The sequence below is a fragment of the Hylaeus anthracinus genome, unplaced genomic scaffold (genome assembly GCF_026225885.1).
Source record: "Hylaeus anthracinus isolate JK02 unplaced genomic scaffold, UHH_iyHylAnth1.0_haploid 11981, whole genome shotgun sequence".
Classification (NCBI taxonomy): Eukaryota; Metazoa; Arthropoda; class Insecta; order Hymenoptera; family Colletidae; genus Hylaeus; species Hylaeus anthracinus.
The window spans coordinates 3173906-3195642 of NW_026534329.1; the positions used below are offsets into that span (position 1 = coordinate 3173906).

Consider the following 21737-nt stretch of genomic DNA (forward strand, 5'->3'; position numbering starts at 1 on the left):
CTGGAGGCTACGTACAATCTTCCCTTTGAAGAGCTCCGGAACTGTTTCCGACAGCGGGAAGAATGTTAAGACAATACTAGCATGAAGAGTATCTACCTCGAAAGTGTCTGAAATATGAAATTCTAAACTTGTATAAAACTTGTATAAAACTTGTATAAACTTTGAAAAATTGTCTTGATTATTCTACTCTCCAAACTTCGAAGAGTTGTTTCGGTGATTTAAAAATTTGAGGAAAGCGCTGGAGTAGTTCTAACGTTGGAAATATTTTTAATTCCACGTACAGTGATTCATTATTTAAAGATTAATTAAAGAACTGACGTTACTCGTTTGTCAGAACATTTGTTGAGCCTTCCAGTATCGACAGAAACTACGTTTACCGACTTCGATGACTGATCGTCATTCTTAGTCACTGTTCCAAAGTGTAGAGCGCGCTCTAACCTATTAATATATCACGTGGTCGGTACTTCAGTTTGTGCAGCCGATAAAGCTGATTATTCCTAAGTATCTGTATCTCGCGAATGCACAAACTTGAAGCGAACGACGAGCCTATTCTATGATTTCTATGCTTTGTTTTGCCAATCTACAAAATAATATATTTCTGAATTTGTAAACGTTACCGAATTTGGTATTACGGTTGACAGAGTCACCGACCTTAAACGAGTACGGTCGGTAATTCTTAGTCTTCTTGATACCATTCAACAGATATCTACCTTACTCTCTGTCGATAGTTTATCAACAAGGTCTCGTTATAATTAACTAGCACCGCAGTTGGTCACTGTTCGATACTACAATCGATTCAAATAAAAGATTCTGTCAAGACTACTATAATTCAGAAATTCCTACAAAAATACACCTATCACGATGTTTTCAAAATATCCAAACTCTCAGGAATGATATCCCGAAGATTTTGGGACACAATTGATTTCCAACAAGAGAAACATTAAAATTATACGCTACGAGCAACGAAGCGTGGTTTGAATTTGTAAGATCCGCGATAGGGAGTCGACGAAACGTCTTATCGAGAATGCAAGCCTAACTACAGGTTCGCCAGATAGCAAACACATCATTAATTATTCGACAGTGCAGTTACGAGTCTGGTCCCCGGTCGACTGCAATTAGCCCGGGGGTCTTAATTATAAATTAAAACTACCCGACGACTCGCGGCATCAAAATGTTAATTCATGCGATCGTTCACGGTGCCGTGAGCCAGGCAAAAGGGCGAAATTTGGCTCCCAGTTTCCGGTTCGCTAATGTTATTCTCCTTGTTTCCTCTTTGACATTCGACAGATGCTTTTCAGATTATTGTTCATCGCCAGTCCATCGCGTTGTGTTTAACAGAATTAATTCCTTCACCTAATACTAATTATAACAACAATCCGAAATTTCGAGATGCAATAAAAATTGATATCTCCGAATCGATTAAACATTCATAATGTATACAGTAACATGCAGCATTTGCTTCAATATTAATAACAATTCGAATACTATTTCCTCTTTATCTATAACTCTAGTTTAAACAAGAATATTTAATAACGAACAGTAAAGAGCAACAGTAACGAATCACACTTTGAAATATCATTTTATAATTATATATACTCTCTTGGAATGTGTAACCGAAGATTAAAACTCGCACGATTCTTCGTAAATAAATAGCAAGTTAATCCTAGAAGCCAGATAATTAATTTCTCCAGCGAATATTAATTTTGCATAAATATCCTCGAGTCTAGTAATTACCGCACAGGAAGTCTCTAAAGGAACGTCGGTTCTTAAGCGTTCGGTAGCAACGATAAATTGTGTCGCGAATCATTCTGTACGAGACAACGCTCTTTCTGAATGTCTGGTTCAGCTGACGATACCCGAGGACGGAGATGAAGCAACGAGAGAAGAGGCCGGATAATGGCTGGTTGATATAATACGATATAATGGGACCATATAATACGGTGGGTGTAGGCGAGGCGTTATTTATGTATGGGAAACGCTCGGTCTACAGGCCTCGTGGAATCAACAGCTGGACTAGATCTTTTGCAATCTTCGTCTACCGGAGTCTCTCGATTATTATTGCCTTCGCTCGACATCCAGTCGATTAATTATCGTTTGGCGTTGGCGTTTTCTGTACTTTATCGACCTCGATTCCGGTCCCTTTAAGCTTTGGTCGCTATTCGCCTCTCTTCTCGTAGCAGCAATCGGTGCTGAATCTTATTCGTTGTTTGTGGCGTTTCTTCCGTTCGCGTTGCTTTCACCGAGCTGACCTTTCCCATTTAATAAAACTGATAAGACGATGCACTTGAAACGAACGCCTCGAATACCGCATTTATAGAAGGTGACGTGGTATAGCTTCGCAAGGCTCGGGACTAAATAGAATTCGAAGGAAAACGAGCAAACAGGTAACGAACATTCAAAAATATCTAATTTGGTATCCATCGAGAAAACGGTATCGCGTCGGATGAAATGATCGTCATCGAGAAACGCAACGATAACGAGGACATCCAGGTGTCCCTTGTGCCGTCTTTTTCTTCCAGCAACACGTTTCATACAGAACCCGCATAGACTTGCATTGACATAATTCAGAAGCGTGCGGTGTATACAATTTATTTGCAGACTGATCACGTCTCTTATAAAACACTGGCCATTTAACCATGGTTATCAGATTCTTATCTTTTTGGACCACGACACCCGTATCCACTTGAATTATGTTAATTTTTGATTCCAGAGGCGATCGAAATTCTTATACAATACAAACCTCGAAGAGAGAATAAAAGAAAAAAATATATACACGTCGAATTGGGTAACCTCTTCCTTTTCGAAGTCTATACCATCGAATGTCATAGAAAGTGGATATAAAGAAGAATATTCGCGTTTATTTCGATACAAATTATGGAGCTTCTATCGTACTTGGGTTTCCTATCGGTAACACGACCACGCAGGACTGTAAATATCGAGTACGCGACGAAAAGACACGTCTCGTAGCATTTCTAGCGAATTTAATACGTTGCGCGAGGTGAAATTTCCGAGCAATCGAGCGAGGAACTCGAAACCAACCTGCACGCTCCACGACCTCACAAAAAACGATGGATTTTTGGGGAGATGTTTCGGAAACTCGAAGCTGACACGCGTCGTAACTTCGTATCGTATGGGGAACACGTAACGCGGAAGCTTATACGATGTATGATGTAACGTTTTCTTAACATTCTTCATAAATTTCGCCTTTCCTTATCGAAAGGCAACGCGTGCGAGAGAAACGTACAAGGAGACAGTTGAACGACCACGGATGTCGAATTGAATAAAGTTTTGGTCCACAGGTTTTTCATTAAGCGCAGAAATTTTTTATATGCCTAATATTTAATTGTCATTTCGTTATTATATGTTAAATTGCCAACCATTTAGTTTCTCGAATTCGTCTTCGTTGAGAGGTCACTGTAGAAAATCTCATACGCGTGATACAGTTCTCACGATAAAGCCATCAGACTAAGACTTAGCGTATAAATACACCGTAATAGAAATCAGGTTGACGATTTAGAAAATTCGTACTTGAACGTACCAGAATGACGAGTAAATATGTAACTAAAGTTACAAATATAAATGCACAGAAATCGTTTCTACACCTAACATTTTTTGAACACAAAACATTGAAAGTATAACACGTTCGATTCTTAAAGTCTTCCAAGTATGAGGTCCTCTCTAAGTGTCGCCAGATGGACCACGATGGTCGAACGCGTCCCTATTTACATACTCGACGCATCGGTGCATCCTAGAAAGCACCTACGCGATCTTGAAAGCCTAACGATGAAATACGATCTCTGGAAAAATATGTGGCGTAATATCGACAGATTGAAAAATCTCCGGCTCGCGGAGCAGTTGGTTCGTGAAACTCGAGATCGAGACGGAGCACGGTCCAGGACGGATCGAAAGCGGAATTTTGCGATCTATATATCGTCATCCCGCACCGATGGAGGACGATCGGTTACCTCAGCTGCGGTAGCAGCTGACAAACCTTCTGCCGTGCCAGCTTCGTCGTTGAATATCCACCAGAGGATATTTTCTGTAGGACAGGTGCTTGCAATCTGCTCGCGCGACAGCCGGCGTTCGTGACGATTCGTTGGCGCGTCAGAATCATCATCGAATGATCCTGTACCCGGAGGAGAACGTGGACCATCCGTTAATTGATCAATTAACGCTCGAATTAAACGGTGGTGGTATCGAACTTACAGTATCATTGGAGGAGTAAGAAAATATCGAGCACCGGAGTTGGCTCGGATAAGATCGTAGGATTACTAAAATCGAGGGGTGTGCTGCGATAAAGAGGCAGCTCCGGTTTTTTACGGTTTTGAGGCTAGAACATAATCGCAGATGGTAAAAATCCCTTTTTTCGTGGTGCAATAATAAAGAATGACTTTTGCACTAGTTGCACGATTTTTTGTATTCTGCATTTTTCGTCTGTATCGAGAAATATTTGAAGAACAAAATAAGCACATGTGTTTGAAAGAGAATTTCGTTCTCTTCTTTTTTAATTTCCCAAAAATTTGAAAAAATAGAGCTGCTTCCTTATCGAAGAACTCCCCTCAATTATCATACGTCAGTCAGAATAAATTCGTTAATAGGCCAGAATCGTAATCGAGCGATCCTGTATCCGAGGGAGATCATGGACCATTTGTTAATGGAGTAGATTATTGAACTTCCGGTATTATTAAAGGTCCTCGTAAGAAAATGTTGTGCAGTAGAGTTGGGCATGTTTAGATCAGATCGAAGGATCGCTAAAATTACGATTGCTCGGTCAGAATAAATTCGTGATTACGATACATTTCGCCAATTTCTGTGCTCGACTACGTCTTTGCCTCGATAAACTTCACTGGTATTATTTTCATAATAATTACGCGCAACAGCAGTGTTATTCAAATTACCCTTGCGATTCAAAGAAGGGACACTTTTTTCTTTCAATTCTTTCTTGTGTTTCATCGCTTCAGGTAAACTGAAGAAATTGTCGGTCGATTATTTTCGTCCCAGTCGTCACCGAAGTCGGTGAACCATTTTCGCTGTTTAACGAATGAATTCCGACGTACCGCGCGGCCCCAGCAAAAGCCGATCAAAGGGACAATAGCAAAGCAACGTCAGACGGAAATCTCTGTGGTTCTTTGCTCCTTCCGACGTCTGTTAACGTTAATGCTCGCGTGGCATGGACTTTGTACAGCAAACGTTGCTTTAGACGCGATTACGGTGGAATCAACATAAAAGAATCGACTCTGCGGACCTCCCACCAGTTGCCCTTTCGAAGGCGCCTCTTACCGCCTTGGCAGACACAGCTTCGATACTCGCACAGTCGGAGAGCCAGTGATAATTTTACTCGCGTCATTTCGAAGCGAAGATAATCCCCTTTCTATGGTAGCATAACAGCTGATGATCTCGAAAACTGTCGTCTGGCAGCCAATCGTTGAAACAGTGATGCGTGGGCGTATTCTGAAACATGTTAAAAAAGGAAAGAATGAAGTTACGTCATTTTGGAATGGCGAATTTTTGTTACAGTGACTAAGATAACAAGAATGACTCCTCGCAAGGTGGTTTAATAAATTTGCATGTTTGAATTTGTATTTTTAAAGCGGCCCCATTTGGGGTTGCGACCCATAGTTTAAGAACCTCTGCTGTAGGTATATAAATTTTATATTATTTTACCTGAACCATACGTCAGTATAATCTATCCATATCGTATAGAAAAAGAAAGAGCGCTCTAGGAACCAAATTTACCCTAAATCCAATAAACAACCCCTAACAGTGCCAACCTTGTACATAAATTTCACAATCTATATTATTCTACCTTAACCTTACGTCAGTATAATCTATCCGTATCGTACACAGAAAGAAAGAGAGCTCTAGCAACGAAATTTACCCTAAATCCAATAAACAACCCCTAACAGTACAAGCCTTGAACCTCACAAATTTGATTTCCCTCGCCATCCAAATCACAAATCTCCCCAATCGACGCGACGATCCGCGAGAAAAGAGTCTCCAAATGGGTATGGATCATCGACCGTCTAAAAAATCATAGGTACGCATCATCCCCCTTCGATGAACCGCAGAAGTTGCTCCAGGGTGTCTGGAGTGCTGACCAGGTGGGGGTCGGCCACGTGACCGAGCGCGTGTTCAACAATAACAGCTGCACTGTCGCTGTTCCCTCAATTCCCGTTCAGCCTCCTTCGAAGCAGGACCTCCGTTCCGCGGTTATCCTCGAGACCGACACCGACTTACTTCGCCGAAGTAACGACGAGACCGTTCGCCGATCCGTTTCGTTATTCGTTGGAAACCGATCGAAATCGCGCGCTAGTCGATCTCGAGGATCGATCGACGGCGAAGAGCAGTGAGTCGTATCGTTCGACGATCGAGGGAATCGCGCGGTCGGGTCGTGAACCGTGGAAAACGGATTTTAAGCGGACACTCTCGTATCCTGGTCGGATATCGAGTAGAACCGATTCGTTCAGTGATCGATGTGCACCACCGAGCCGAAGGAATCGCGTGGGACGTAGAGCCGTAGTCGATCGTTGCTTCCACGAGATATCGAGGATAAGAAGAGGAAAGAGGACGAAGAAGATGCTTCCTGGACGAGGATTAATCGTCGTCGTCTTTGGCGTCTGCTTGATCGGCGCTCTTCTCCAGGTAAGGGATTGTTCCACCTCCGTAGAAGGCAGTCGATTATATTAGATGTAGGAATTAATTCTGAGCTACTCTGAAGTTAAATTACTATTTGTTTAAAAAAAAAAAAAAAATGCATACAATTTTTCGTTTTTCGTCGTACTAAAAATCACACATGAAACACCTGTCTGTTTCATTAATATGACACTTCTTCAGATAAACAATTCTTCCACCTTCGTGGAAGATACTCAATTATATTAGGTGTAGGAATTAATCCTGAGCTCTTCTAAAGTTAAGTTACTATTTGTTTAAAAAAAAAAAAAAAAAATAAAAAAGAAAACACATATAATTTTTTTTAATTTTCTCTCCGTCGCACATTTCAAAAGAGCACGTGTGACTTCACGCGAGCGTGTTTCGCTCTTACGAAGGCTGATACTTTAATCTAACAAAATCAACAATAACAAAAGTAAATACTTAATTAATTTCTATCGGTAACACTCGTATATATCGATCCTCAGATACTCGGATAATCGAAGAAATAATTGCTCGACAGTGCCTGCACTTTTGCGAGAGATAAAACAATTTCTCTAATTTCATCGAAAACATTATCTCGCCTTCGTGGCGGGTACGCAACGTCGTACGCGCTCAGCGGGGCACGATTCGCGATCGAAACAGGATGAATTGCGTAAGGAACGCGCTACGATCTTGAACACCGCGGAGGAAACGATAATTCTTGACAATTACGCCCCGGCCGTTGTTAAATATTTAGACAGAATCGATCCTCGCAGTCGTTAATCCGACGAACGCACTTTGACGTTCAGCCTTCGAACCGATTCGAACCCAGCGATTAGGATTTAAACCTTCTCGACTTCGAGGACTTCGGGAAGTCTCGAAACGTACGGCGAGGCATTCGCGATTGGAAAGTCTCGAAAGTCTCAAATGTCCCGAAAGTCTCCGAAGTCGTAAATATCATGAAAGTTTTAGAGTCATCGATATCTAACGGGCTCCACAGGCTACGGATACTTCGCGAACACTTCGGTATTCCATGGACAACGACAATCAGATGTTCGAAGTTTCAAGCCTCCGCAGACTTTCGACACCTTCGGGATCGAAACGAATCTCCCATTTGCAAATCCAACAGTTTCCAATTGTTAAAACCAGTACATTTTATCGGGCACGAGGTGAACAGAATAAGGGAACGTGTTCAATTAGATATTAGAATCGTTCGTAAAAAGCGTTTGGGGAGGAGATAAGTCTTGGAAACCATTTAAGATGCAAATCGATAAGATGCAAATTCTCACTCGAATATTCTTGACAATTATCGCATTCTTTAAGGAATGTCTGTTTCTATACAAAATATAAACACTATGGAAATTCCTTGGAAGCATGGTAAAATCGTTCTGGTCCTGATGGTCAAAATTGGACAAAAATAGAATTTTTAGTGCAACTGACACAACATGACGATAAATTCAGTGTTCGTCATTATCTTGCTATATCATTGACTACAGAATTAGTAACAAACAATGTCCCAGGAGGTAGACTCTTCACTTCCTTTCTTTAAAGATAATAAACGATACCACGGCAAAGAATAAACTCGAGGATGATGCAAAATTAAAAAAACGAGGAACCGAGGAAAATCGCCAGCGAAATAAAGGCAGAGAAAAGAGGCGCGAAGGAGCTGGGAATACAGGAGATTCGAAGGGATCAGTGTCGCTGGAAAGTCTGAACGCACGCGGAGGAGTCGTGGGAGCTGACAAAAGGCTAGCTGTTCCTGAGAAAGCTCGTTTCTTTCGTGTGTCGGTAGCTATTCCCGCTTGTGCTCTAACATAGTGCGAAATACTGTCACTGTCCACTTGCACGCGAGCCGAGGGTGGGGTCGAATATGGAGATACAGAATCGACGATTCGATGTAATGGAAAGCGGTTCTGCTCCATGAACCAGTTAAGGGGTCGGGCGAAAAAGGCACTTCTTCGCGAATTTTGATCTGTAATTGGTTTATATGCTTATAATCAGTGTTTTCCTATTCGAAAGATACATGCTTGAAAGTCTAACAGCAAAATTTTCATCCAGAAATATAAAAAATTCTTGTAGATATGAGCGATCTACTAGAGGATCTCCAAAATTGCGAGGTCGAAAAAAGGCGAATTTTCTTCTATGCTCGATTGACATATTTCGTAATCAGCGTTCCTATGTTCGAAGGATGTATGCTTGAGGAAATAACACGAAAATTTTCATCCGGAAATATAATAAATTCTTGGAGATATCAGCGATCTGCTAGAGTATCTCCAAAAAAATGGATCATCTAAAACTTCACACATTTACTATCGAGAGTCATAACTTTGTCATTTTAGTCTGATCAACTTGAGAATATTCTTGAAATGTTCAAGAAAATACCAAAATTAAAATTTTTAAGCGCCCCTTACCCCTCGAATAAAATGACTTTTCTTTTTCTTTCTTTCTTTTTTTTTATTTCCCGTATCGTTTAATACGATAAACATACCGAAGTAACAAGTCCCCGCCACCAGGTCCCCAAAGAGAAAGGAAAATAGAAGCGCGCAGTGCCTTATCCTGCGCAAATTGTTGCAATTTTGTTCGCATTCATGGCTGTTGAGGGAATTAGAAAAAAACCCCGCTGTGTCTCGTCGCAGTTCAGGAAACTCTTTCTGTCACGTCGGCCGCGCTCGTTTAAGAAATGACAAAAAACGCGCGCCCGTCTTCTTTTCGGCGTAGCTTTTTACTCTTTTAGCAAGAAGTACGGAAACGTCGAGGGGGAACGTCGTTTTTAAGGTCGCCATCGTTACCGGCAACGTATTGTGTTCAACGAGTCCGATTTCATTTTATGCCGCAGACAACTTGCAGGGCAGTTACATCGATATTGTTATCGGTTACAATGTTATTACAATAATAACAATAATAAATAATAGATTCCTTAAAAAGTAGAGTTAATCGATTAACGGCTCATTCCACGATGAAGTAGTACGTGTTATCTTGTGGAGAAACTAAAATTATTTGGTAAAGTGTCGATATTTTAGTTACGCGAGGTCATAGAGGGTCAAACTGTCAGAAATGTCAAAGCGTACGTCTAAATATTTGTAATATTCGCGCGCAGCATTTCCATCGAATACTTAGTACCGAAAGCTTGTATTCCCAAGTAAGAGGTGGATGTAATCCCAGAAGTGGATTCCACGCATTAGATTCCACCCTGAGTGCCCATCCACCGCAATTCTCTCGGAGAGCAGGATGGTAACAGCCTGGTGGTACTCTCCGTAGTTGCATCGCGCAACAGTCTCTCCCTCTGGATGGTCTCTCGAGTCGCAGCTGCGTAGGAGGTGCGTCGAGTCGAATCGACGAGGGCCCCGAGGGCCGCAAAAGGGACCAGGGCCCAACCTGGACAGAATATACGGCCGATAGGGAGGCGGTCCGTGGAACAATAGGGTGGTAGCGAGCGAAGATAATTATCAGAGTCGGGAGCGCAGCTGCGTCGATTCGTTTCACCCTCGAGGTGAGGCGAGTCGGGGCCTTCCTGCTGGAAGCGGGGCCAGACGATCCTCGCCCTCCTCAGCAGTCAAAAGCCACCGAGGGAAAAGTTCACTGTGCCGTGACACCGCACTCTGGCTTCGGTGTTTCGTCGCTCGAGTCAGCTTGACCTCCTCTGTCCAGCTCCTCCTCTACACGTGCGCAAACCTCCCCAACCCTTTGAGTACGCTCCACGGACCGTTGCATAAATGCAACAGGGTGCGACCAGCGGCGACTGGGAAAGTCTGCCACCAAGTTCAACAATAAGAACGACACTGCTCGCGGTTGCTCGAAAACTTTCCTTGTTCCCTTCTCCGTTTTCTATGCCGCTCAAAGCGATTGATGGCATTCGAACCCCAAGAACGAAACAGACATCGCGCTTTGAAAGATTGATCGCGGGTATTTGTGCATTTATACGCAGATATACGAAAATGTAGGATGACGCGAACAGATGCATGAATATATAAAACATAAAAAATAAAAATACAAAATGTTGCAATGATTAGACGACTAAATATACAGTTAACACTTTGTCGACCAAATGTCGACCAATTTTTATCATAATGACTACTACTTTGATATCTATTACTGACATAGCATTGTACGCTCCCATCATTACACGAACGATGAAATATTACATAAATATTGATCTGGAAACAACTAGCACGATACCAACGTTACGAAAATAAAAGATATTATTAAACTTAATTACACAGGTCCAACCACTCTGTTCGCTATCCGCAGAAAAATACAAATCCGCATGAACCTCCACTGTCCAACAACGACGTGTTATTACTGAATCACACATTTCTAATGAAAAGTTGGCATTGCAGAAAACAATGATGGAAAAACAGTGTATTTGTGCGCGCGTGGGTCGCACAGCGAGGCACGGCGGAAAATCCGGTGGCGAGCTCGACGTTGTATAAACACGGTAGCCCGCGGACAGCAATTTAGCAGGATTTCGAAATGTCGAGGCCGCGAGGAGCAATACCGCGATGCTCAAATTCGTTAACTTTATTTTCGTGGAAAACATTTTTATTTGGAATGTAAATTGTTGTAAAATACGCGAATGAAAGGTAAACGTAACGTACGTTAATCAACGCAATTGATTTTGTTGTTTTGCTTCTGCGATCCTCTTCACTTGGAACAATGCTACGAAACGCTTGAAACTTTACAGTAGTCGAATACCTTCGTTTCCACGCGGATTCGAGCGATGCGGGAATTCGTTTGCGGCGGCAACGCGGAGCGTTTCACGCGGCGCACGCTTCTCACTTCTGCATGCTTTTCGCGCGTGATCGATTCTGCACGGAGCAACGCTTCGTAGTCACGGTTGAGCCTTGTCCGTAAGTTTTGCTAAAATCGCTAAATATTCGATGGGTCCACCAGAGCCGCGCGGGATCCCGCTGAAGAAACGCTCTCGTGAAAGGCGACCCATTTACCCGCGTTGCTGGGAAGGTGTGGGTCGTCGGGGAATGTAGAAATTCGCATTCGCGAAACCGTGCGCTTTGCCATTCGGTCGTGTTCTTTGTTTATTTACAGAATCGGAGATATACGGCATGTCTTTAAATCGCTCCTCGTTTGCGTTTTATGGAACACGCGAGCTTCCAGGTCAGAGATGGGCGAAATTCGTATCTACGTAGCTAACAACTGTTTATCCGTGATACGTCGAATAAAAAAGCTTCGAGACGAACGAAATATTTCACAGCAAATTCTGCCAAGTTCTAACAAACCGTTATTGAAATTATTGAAACGTTCAGTTTCTCTGACTTCTTAGATGACAATCATGCCAAAATTATATTTTACACCGTGTCTCCTTTATCGACCAATTGACATGTAACGTAAAGAAGGCTAACATAAGAAATAGCGAATAATAAATACTTGCAATGTCTAAACTCCTCGATCGATACATCGATTATTACGTGCAATTAAAACTAATGAAATAAATAATTTAGTCGTTAACGAGGTCACCCACCTCGTCTTAAAAGTTTGGGATGCACGGGTCGAATCGACTAGTAGAAATTTCACAATTAAGGGACGATTATCGCGCGACAAAAGGGCTTGTAAAGAAAAGAAAATAGAAAGAGGATGATATACAAGCGTCCGTAGATCCGTAACAACAATGACGGAAGTAACGGCGCTCATAGTGACGCGTATGAATAGGACTTCCGGCACGACGGACAAAGCGGAAGTAGTAATTGCGGTGGCTTTTGTGTCCCTCCCTTTTTTTTTTCCACGCCGGTATGCTGCCGTCGCGCCGATAAATTCCAATCGAAAATCATTCCTTCCTGGTAGACGAATGGCGCGCCATAGAAATTTCTCTCTCTTTTAATTTCCTCTTCGACGGATTCGACCTTTGCTCCGCGATTGAACGTTTCGTCGATTTATGGACAACCGATGAAATACTCCGATTTTTCAAAATAAGAACGTACGATTCTTTTATTCTTAAAAACTTTTGTCCAAACGCGATAACACGAAACTCTATAAAATTACTATATTTGAAAAGAAGGAACCAGTTTTATTGTCACTTTTCTTGTATTTTATGATTTTCAAGTTTACGATATCTCTTGAAACAATGTACTTCTCTATCGATTTGGACACGAGAAGAATGTCGAATATGGGACTCGACAAAGGAGCTCCTGAGATAAAAACTGATGTCGAGTCGCACTCGATACAGGAGTGCAAAGGGTCAACGAAGAGAGAATAATAAACGATTCGCCATTCTTCCTTTTCAAATCCTCAGAAAAATGATAAAATCGCAGCACGGTGGATTTTTACAACTCGTCTCGATCACTATCATGAATCGATATAGTACCCGGAGAATCCCATGTCTCCGCGTGCGCGGAAAAATTAATGAACTGAGCCAACCAGGCGGGGGTCAGAGCGTAAGGCAACCAAGGAACATCAGTTTCCGCCGCAATTTCAATTCCCCTCGCAACAGGGAGCTTTGTCTCGCGAAAGTAAAATTAACCGTTCCCGTTCTTGGAAGATGTTACGGGACCGGAAGCCGGATATCCCCGAAGACGCTCGCGCCAGCGAAACTCGGTCTCACAGGTTGCGGAACGTAGGTTGCTTAGTTGTGGGTTTGTTCGGCGCGTAGGTCGAGTCCAGGGTCGGCGAGGATCGCGAAAACCGTCGAGACTGGCGGAACTCACGGCTCCCGGTTCCCATGGCATGCTAATGAGCCTTGTAAAGCACGAAATACCCCAGTGAACTGAATAACTCGCTGACAATGTCTACTAGAGCCGCTTCTGGAGCCGACGAACGCAACCACTTCTCTTACGCGAGTGCTTCAGACACTCCAGGTTTCGTTGTGGATATGTTTTTGACGGAATGTGTGCTTCGACCGTCCTATTTATAACTTTCTCGAGGCTTTGAGGAGTTTCTTGGTTTGCGGAGATTTCTTGTTAAATTTTCATTACCGAAGCGATATACGCCGACTCCTTCGACCCCTTGCGAAACATGTTTGTCGTATCGAATACATCTGGCTGTCGTTGGCCAAATTACAATTGGAACTCACATGTTACAGGAATGAACGTGATTTGTGATACAGCAAATTGTCCCTTCTTATTTATATACAGTCTTTGATCTACAGCTAAGCCTAGTTAAGTGCAATTAATTTTTAAAAGAGAAACGAATAGAATTTAAATACGAAATAGCCAGGTCGAAAGGTGAATATTAATAAATGGAGGCCCAGACATGTGCTTATCACTTCGTATAAAACTTTGTGAAATCATGATGGGTCACAATGCCATAAATCTAGTGTTATAGCTGTAATTATTTGAAACTTCAAAGCGACTTTGGGAAAAGTGAACAGAAGGTGAACCCGGCGTGTGCGTGTATACTTTTAGTGACAACCCGTAGGTAGGTGCATCGTTTAAAAAAGAGAATACGTTGAAAAATTGTTCCGCGTTACTATGAAAAAATAAAAAGAAAGAGAAACGTCGCGAAAAAAAAGACCAGAGTACAAAATCTCTGTAAAACTCGAACAGCCCACCCCCGCCTGTCCTTTGCTTTTGTATTCTGTTTACATCTGTAACTTTCCGCCCAGCCATTCGTTCCGCTCCATCTTTCAATCTTTTACTCTCTTTTTCCTCTCGCTATTCTATTCCGTTTCCGCGTGGCACCTTTTGTTCCACCCGTTACCCTCTCCCCAACGGTTCTGTTGTTCCACACGGTTTACCTTTTTCTCCGTTCTTTGGTCTGTCCCGCCAGCGGTTTGCTTCCTACGCTTCCATGATCTTTTCTCTTTTTTTTTTTTTCTTCTTTCCACCTTTCCAGCTCCGTTTCGCGGGCTTTCGTTAATTTCACCGGTCTCGCTTCACCCTCGACCCTCGACGCGTTATCTTCACTGTACGTCGACCTTTCGGCCTGAATCCTAATGCATATATGCATGCATCGCGAAATAAAGAGCTCCTCTCTCTCTTCCTGCTCGCTTTTTCCGCCACATTCCCTTTTCCTCCTTCCGATCGTCGTTACCGAGGCGGCATGTGAACCGATTTTATCTATCGACGATGATTTCTACACTCGCCAACTGCGCTGGGTAATTAGCCTGGCGGAGCCTCTCGAAAGGGTCCAACTTACGAAGGGTCATCCGCGTCTATGGAGTTGTAGATATCTATCGCGAGTCGTACGTTTATTCTACAGGTGACAAACATCGTAATTCTTGAAACTTTTGTGCCAGTGGCCGTTAATTTTTATAACATTAATTGGCAAAGGTTTGTTAAGTGTTGTCGTGGACTGAGAAGTCTCGAGTTTAAAGGCACATCATGGCTCTCGAAGCTTTTGTGCCAGTGGGTCTTAATTATTATAATATTAACTAGCTGTGTTCCGCGATTTCGCCCACGTAGAATACTATTCTTATTTTATAATATCTCCACTAATCTAATAGAAAATCGGTCAAGTGACAAATAAACTGCGACAACGATACTTTTGTCGTACCTTTCAGCGGAGTAATTATTGAAAAAGTTGAGGTAAAATTTGCAAAAATTCAGAAAGGGGAGTTAATCGACTCGACCTGCGACCATCTCGTATCGTCTTTCCCCATTTTTGTTCGGTTTATTCAAAACCTGGTCACTCGAGCCTGGTCGGTTGCGGGTGCGCCGCAAATTCCTTGGATTCATCGGTCTCGCGTTTCACCTCGGTGTCTAACCAACGTTTTACGACGACGAGGCCGGACTGGAAAACGATCGGAAATTGTTAAGGGCCGTTTCCAACCGGCGCGACTCGTCTGCTCGTCGATTACACCCGGCTACTTTCCGACGACGTAATTTCCTTGGTTCCAGCCCGCGAGGAGAACCCTTTTGTCATTGATTAAACTTAAGAACCCTCTTACATTCCATGGTTTCTTCGAGACCACGCTTCGCCGATCTCGCCGTGCCGAAGAAAATTATTTTTCAACACTGGTTCGCTCGCAACCGATCGCACCGCTCCTCTGGATGGATAATTTCACGCCGAAAGCGTAACTCGTCTTCCTCCGAGGCAAACTTCTCTCCAGAACCAGTCGATGTACCTGGTTTCGATGGGTGTATTCTAAAGTTACGGAGATGGTGGTTTCTTGCCGTGGCAGCACGTAGCAGTTCAGCTTCAGTTGCTTCAGGTTCTTGTCTACTTTGTATAGTGGCGTAGGATAAAATGTCTTGTGGAAATTAATTCTGTAGTTTCTTTTCAAACGTTTCAATTCAAGTTATTCATCCATGTACCCTACATCCATCGTCCAATTCCTGTTGCAGAGATCATTGTGCTATAAATAGTAACTTTGTTGGTTTATTTATTAACAGTGCTCGGACCATACAGGCCCATTTCACTTTTTCCCGCCATATTAACTCCACCATTTATGAAACGTCGTAAGGTTTGGTGTGTCTTTATCGCTATTCTTTATCACACTGTTTTCTATTATTGCTGTACTTTCCGGCACTTCCTCTAGGAATGGGTAAGGCCCAATGGGCCTCTTTCGTAGAGCTCGGGTACCCCGAGTTCGAAAAAAACCCGCGCAGCTACAATTAAACGTAGCTACAAGCCCTGAGGATAAACAGTAAACTATCCAATAGAAATGTCACGCGAAATTGGATACCACTTTTATGGATAGCAATCATCGCCACTCGTAATTCGTGACTACATAGAGACAACCATGGTAACTTCGTTAACCTATTCCCATAGTTATTTATGAGTCCATCTTCGGACGAACCAGTTCTCGTTCGCAACATGTGATCACGTTACCGCATACGAGTATCCATCGGTACAAAGAAAGCCAAATAAAAAGCGCGACCGCAAGCGGTCATCGTGCAGCCAACTGTCTCCCGTCAAACACCGAAGTTTGGTTTCTTTATTAAGGAGGAGCACGGCATATGTCGTACGCGTGACGAGTACGTTCAGATAATTTGTCCCCTTGGACGACGGGGATCGCTATTATTAACCCTTTTCACCAGACTCGTTTCACCCGCAAATTGACAGGGTGCATCCTTACGTGAGGTGCGTGGCTCGTGTTACGGGACCGATAAGATGACACTCGTGGCTACATTGCCGCGTGTACCTTTGCCTCGACTTATTACCCGTTGATCACGTGCGTACTTGTACGTGTTCCGCCCACCTCGACCATAGAGAGACATTGTAGGTAGAGCAGGAGAGCTGTGAATGATGCGAGTCTCCAAGTCCCAGTGTTAGAAAGAGAAAGAAAATCGCGGTACTCTATCTCTATGCTTTTATCGAGGTGAATGTGAAATATATACGTGTGCGTAATTATTCAAAGTACAAAGGGTAACCGTTTGTTATTAACGTGGAATTTATGTAAAAATCCGATGGTAGACAGAGACAGACAGACAGATCCTAGTTCTCTTACTCTATCAATAATATTTGTTGTATTAATTATATAATTAATAATAAAATAAATGCAATAAAAATGAGCTGGTAGATAGAGACAGGTAGGCTCCCCTACTCTATAACGTCTTTATACAGTCAGCCCTATAAACATTCGTACCCTCTGTGTTTATCAAAGAAGTTTGTCTAAATTAAATGACAGTTTTTGGCAACTACAAACCTATCATTTAATTCGATTACATTTCTTCAATGAACATAGTGTGTACGAATATGGCTCTTACTGTGTGTATCTTCTGTCGAAGGGCCAAAAATGGCTTCTCGACGAAGTATCGTTTTAAAAGGAACATCCAACGCGATTAAACAACTCGAACTCGCGCAACCAGAGAATCGAATGGTCGTCACTTACCGAGAGGAGAAAACGAAAGGGAAAAAAAAGGATCGTCAGGGTTTGAAGAACGGGGCCCGGTGCGGTGATGCACCTGATGCCTCGGTGACCGTTGGCGCGTGCCAGCACCGGGCTGCTGCCAGCTGCGAGACTCGTTTCTCTGGACCCGATTGCCCTTTTCATTACGAGCAACAATCTTTGCACCTTCGAAACATCCTGAAAAAGATAATAAACTACGTCGGGTACCTTCTTGGATATCGATGGAAATGCTCGCGAAGATTATCGCCTCGTTTCAGACCTGTGAATGCTACAAGTACACATAAAATTTCAACTTTAAAAATATTAAAGATAACAAACATTAAAAACAAAAAATATACATGTCGAATTGAGTAACCTCCTCCTTTTCGAAGTCGGTTAAAAATGAAATTATATTATTATTAGTTCAACTGGAGCGCTTGGTTCAGGAACATTGCATCCCTATCCTTCTAATTAGTTCTCTGAGGTGACCGTGACTGTGACTGTCAGCTTATCGCAGTAAGCCAATTTTCAACAGTCACCTCATGGAATTAATTAGTTTATTTATTTGTATGTGAAGTCGTTGCAATTTGGACTTGACTTGTGTTGAAGCATCGATGAGGTAGTCGATTAGATTAGATCGTTGAAGGAGCGGTAAGAAATGGAAACAGGAAATAATAAGGGCACCTGAGAAATCCTAATTTGCATCTTGGCTCAGAGCATTTGTGCTGTATCTCGATCGTGGTCCCATGCCCAACGAAAGAAAGGCGCAAGGTGTACTCTCGCGGTCAGGTGGCTGTATCCTTCGGCACCTGTTCCTCGACGCCGCTCCGCGAACTTAGAAAAGATGGCTTCGAAATCCTTCTTCGTCGTTTCAAACAAAGAATATGATAAATCTGTGCTAAAAACAAAATAAAAGTAGTAATATTAACGTCGTTATATTAAATAACACTAAACTTACCGGCGACTAGTCTTAAAGACACCGTTTTCAGTGAAATTCACGAAACAATTGTATACATATAATTCATATAAAGCATACAAAAGTTTGAAAGGAGTCATTTGACTAGTCGCGGTAGGCTTAATAGAATGTATTCTACACGTGTTTTCCCACATTACTGTGTAGTATAAATGTCACCATAAATGCATAACATTTGCAGTCCAAGTATATTAAAGAATATCAGAGTCGAAGTAAATTCTCGACTCTACCGACGAAGAAGATATTCCAGCCCTTCTTACACAGTATTATTCAATCGAATATCTTACGATTCATAATCCATCCAAATGTATACGTATTCTACCTCCATTTAAACCATCCTCCATTTTAACAACGTCATCCTATCCCTAAAGTAGAGTCCAGCATTCCATTTCCAACCGAATTCCCACCATCGCTCTACAAAGCAAGCTCGTCTCAACTCTACCAACTTCTAACCAAGCGCATCTGCTTTTCTTCCAGGTGAGCGAGGCCAGGCCCCGCATCAGGCACCAGAAAGATGGCACTCACTGCAGCAGATGCGGTCCAGGCTGGGGTGTGGTGAATCGCTGTATCCGTGGCCGCGACACCGAGTGCGGAAAGTGTTCCGCGGGCACCTACAGCCCTCACCATAGCACCCACCCCTGCTGGATCTGTTCGAGATGTGGTCCAGGACTCTACGAAGCGCACCCATGCACCTCCAAGACCGACACTGTCTGCGACTCTTGTCACAGGCCGGCACCGGACAACCCAGACTACCACAGAAAGTGCAACGGAAGGACAAACCTCTTCCTCGCACCGGAAGACGCTCAGGGAACCGGCGAGGAGAGCGCTTTGGTGAACGAACCCGATGGCCAGGAGCAGTTATTCGACGGTGAAGAGATCCTCGAGGAGGACGCCGAGGCGGCGATCGTCACCAAGGAGCTGAACTCTCTGGAAAGGCTCTAAACAAGACGATTTTCCATCCTGGTGGAAGGCAGGTCTAACCAGAGAGTTTGGAATGTGTTTAGATTCTTCAAAAGGCTGCGTAGGATATTTTTGGAAGGTACATCCCGGACAGTGTGGGGAATCGTGAGGATTCGAAATGCAGAGTGGAGATACAGAATTCTTCAGGGATTCGATGGAAATACTCGCGTCTCAAGTTCCAACGTAAGCAGAATCATCGTAGCTTGGAATGATCCTGAAGTCTTTCAAAGCTTGCACTAAGTATCTTTCGAAATGAACACTCCTAAGTAGAAGACTTGAGATCTTTTAACAGTTTCCAAAAGTATATTCGAGAAATGCATTAGAACTGAGGCTCGTCAAGAAAATATCGAAATCTTTTGGGAATGGATCAGATTCGAAGATGATAAAGACACCTCTTGAGACATTCACGCCTCGAGTCCCGACACAAACAGAAACATTATAGTTTGGAATATTTCTAGAGACTCTTAAAGCTTGAACTAATTAGACGATCGATCTGCCAGCCCAAGAGAGAACTTGAAATCTTCTAAGACTTTCCAAAAGCATACTCGAGGAGTGCATTAGACCTGAGGCTCAGGGAGGACCGCTCCAGAATCGACGTGATTCGGAGGCGAAGAGATCTCTTTAGATTCCCGCGCCTTGGGTGGAGTCTTAATGCAAGTCGAATCATCGGGATATCGAATCCACTGGAAAAATTCATTAGATCTGCGATGGAAGATAGCCAAAGACTCGGATTCGGGACGCTTGGTGTCTCGAGGAAGGAGATTGGAAGGCTTCTGAATCGTCCGAGGAATCGTCACAGGGACGATGGACGAAAATTGATCCCCGATTTTCCAACTGAGAAGAAAATTGGACGACCTGGGACATTCTTTGAAATTCATAGAGAAGTGAGATGCTTCCACGATGGGGGACATTAGAGAACTAGCTGCTGTGCTGAAGAGGGCGATCAGCTTTCGTCCTTTTCCATAGGATACGTAACATCAACCGGAGAAATCGTACTCGGTAATATTCGCGCAGCCTGATTGTACGCTTTTGGTCGCAACCGGACCGGTTGAAACCTTCCTAGAACTACTCGTCAACTCTGGTGCTCGTTCTTTCAACTTTCTTAATTCTCCATTACGCTAAGAAAACCTTCGAAGCGAGGTCGATCGGACCGGTGTCCTTCGATCCTCCGTTGCTAGTCACATAGTCGATAAGTAGGTGATAAGGTGTAACATATTAAACGCGATCGTAACGCTCTAGCGGGAGTGTAAACGCGTGTCTTATTTCGTTAACCCTCTATTGAATGAATCTTATTATCTGGAGGAAAATTAATCATTTTATGATTAGGATACTCGAGGCTTTTGGGACTCGACTTTTCGCGGTTGATAGTGGAGATATTGACGCTTTTGAATTAGGTAGCGTATGTTAGAGAAACCGCGAGCGCAAATACCATTACACGCGACAGAGTAATTGTAATGGCAATTATTTAATTACTTGGTCAAAGTAATCATTACTAGTAATTGAGAAATTACTTAATGGCGATTAAGAATTTACAGCTCTGGTTTACATGTACGAGAGAAGCAGCAAATACTTCGATCGACCGTCCGATACCTGTTTACTCCGTAAAGGGGTTGCCAATTAATGGTTCTAGAATCTGATGATGATTAATTTTGTTTGCATGTCCACGAATTAATTAATACTCAAACCTGGAAGGTTATTAGAGGCGTAGGAAAATGTCATGTACAAATCCCAGGTTGTCTTTACTGGCAAACAGATAGGACACTCGATTTGGGTACATTGTACAATAGAGGGTTAAATCGTTATAGCTGCACTCCAATGTAATTAATGTAGTCGTGGAACGCAACGCGATTTGCCTTCGAGTAAACTTCGCTGTTGGAGTTACGACACACCTTTAATGTCAATCTAGCGTGATTACTACTGTGTTCTGTAAGTCTTATTCGCCGAGGTGCTCAATTTGTATAATATCCACCAGAGGTAGGATCCAAGAGCTCCTTATTTCTAGATCTTTCGTTGTGTACCCGATACAATTTTATAGAATTTCACGATCTTTTCAAATAACTTTAAAATAGAATAAGATAACGTTACTTGAAATATATTTCGAATAATATCATTTCGAAAGTCCCCAGGTCCAGATACTAATAGGCCCGTGGATCAACCCTGAGTGTTCACTTGATTTCGATCAAAATGTTCGATCTACCAGTAGCGAGCATGTCGCGAAACTCGATACCTTTTCTTCTCTTGCTTTCACCAGAAACCATTAATTTAACCGTCAGAGAGCATCTCAATTTTCCAATATCACTCCTTCAAGGTAAACAAGCGCCACGGTGGATAAGACGTCCCGAACACCTGTACGATACGTACACACTCGTATAAACATATTCATGTACATCCAAAGATCTCCGAGGGAATCTCTGGATACGTACGAATTTCATTGGAGAATTTTATTTTCTTCGG

At 42.8% G+C, this 21737-nt stretch overlaps 1 protein-coding gene across 1 annotated transcript; it reads left to right on the forward strand.

The window, feature by feature from the left end:
- Positions 1-6186: 6186 nt before the first annotated feature.
- LOC128885386 (tumor necrosis factor receptor superfamily member 4-like) lies at positions 6187-21737 on the forward strand. The gene is made up of 2 exons (XM_054139405.1): positions 6187-6642; positions 18801-21737. The coding sequence occupies exons 1-2, from the start codon at positions 6577-6579 to the stop codon at positions 19263-19265; spliced, it is 531 nt and encodes a 176-aa protein (XP_053995380.1). The 5' UTR covers positions 6187-6576; the 3' UTR covers positions 19266-21737.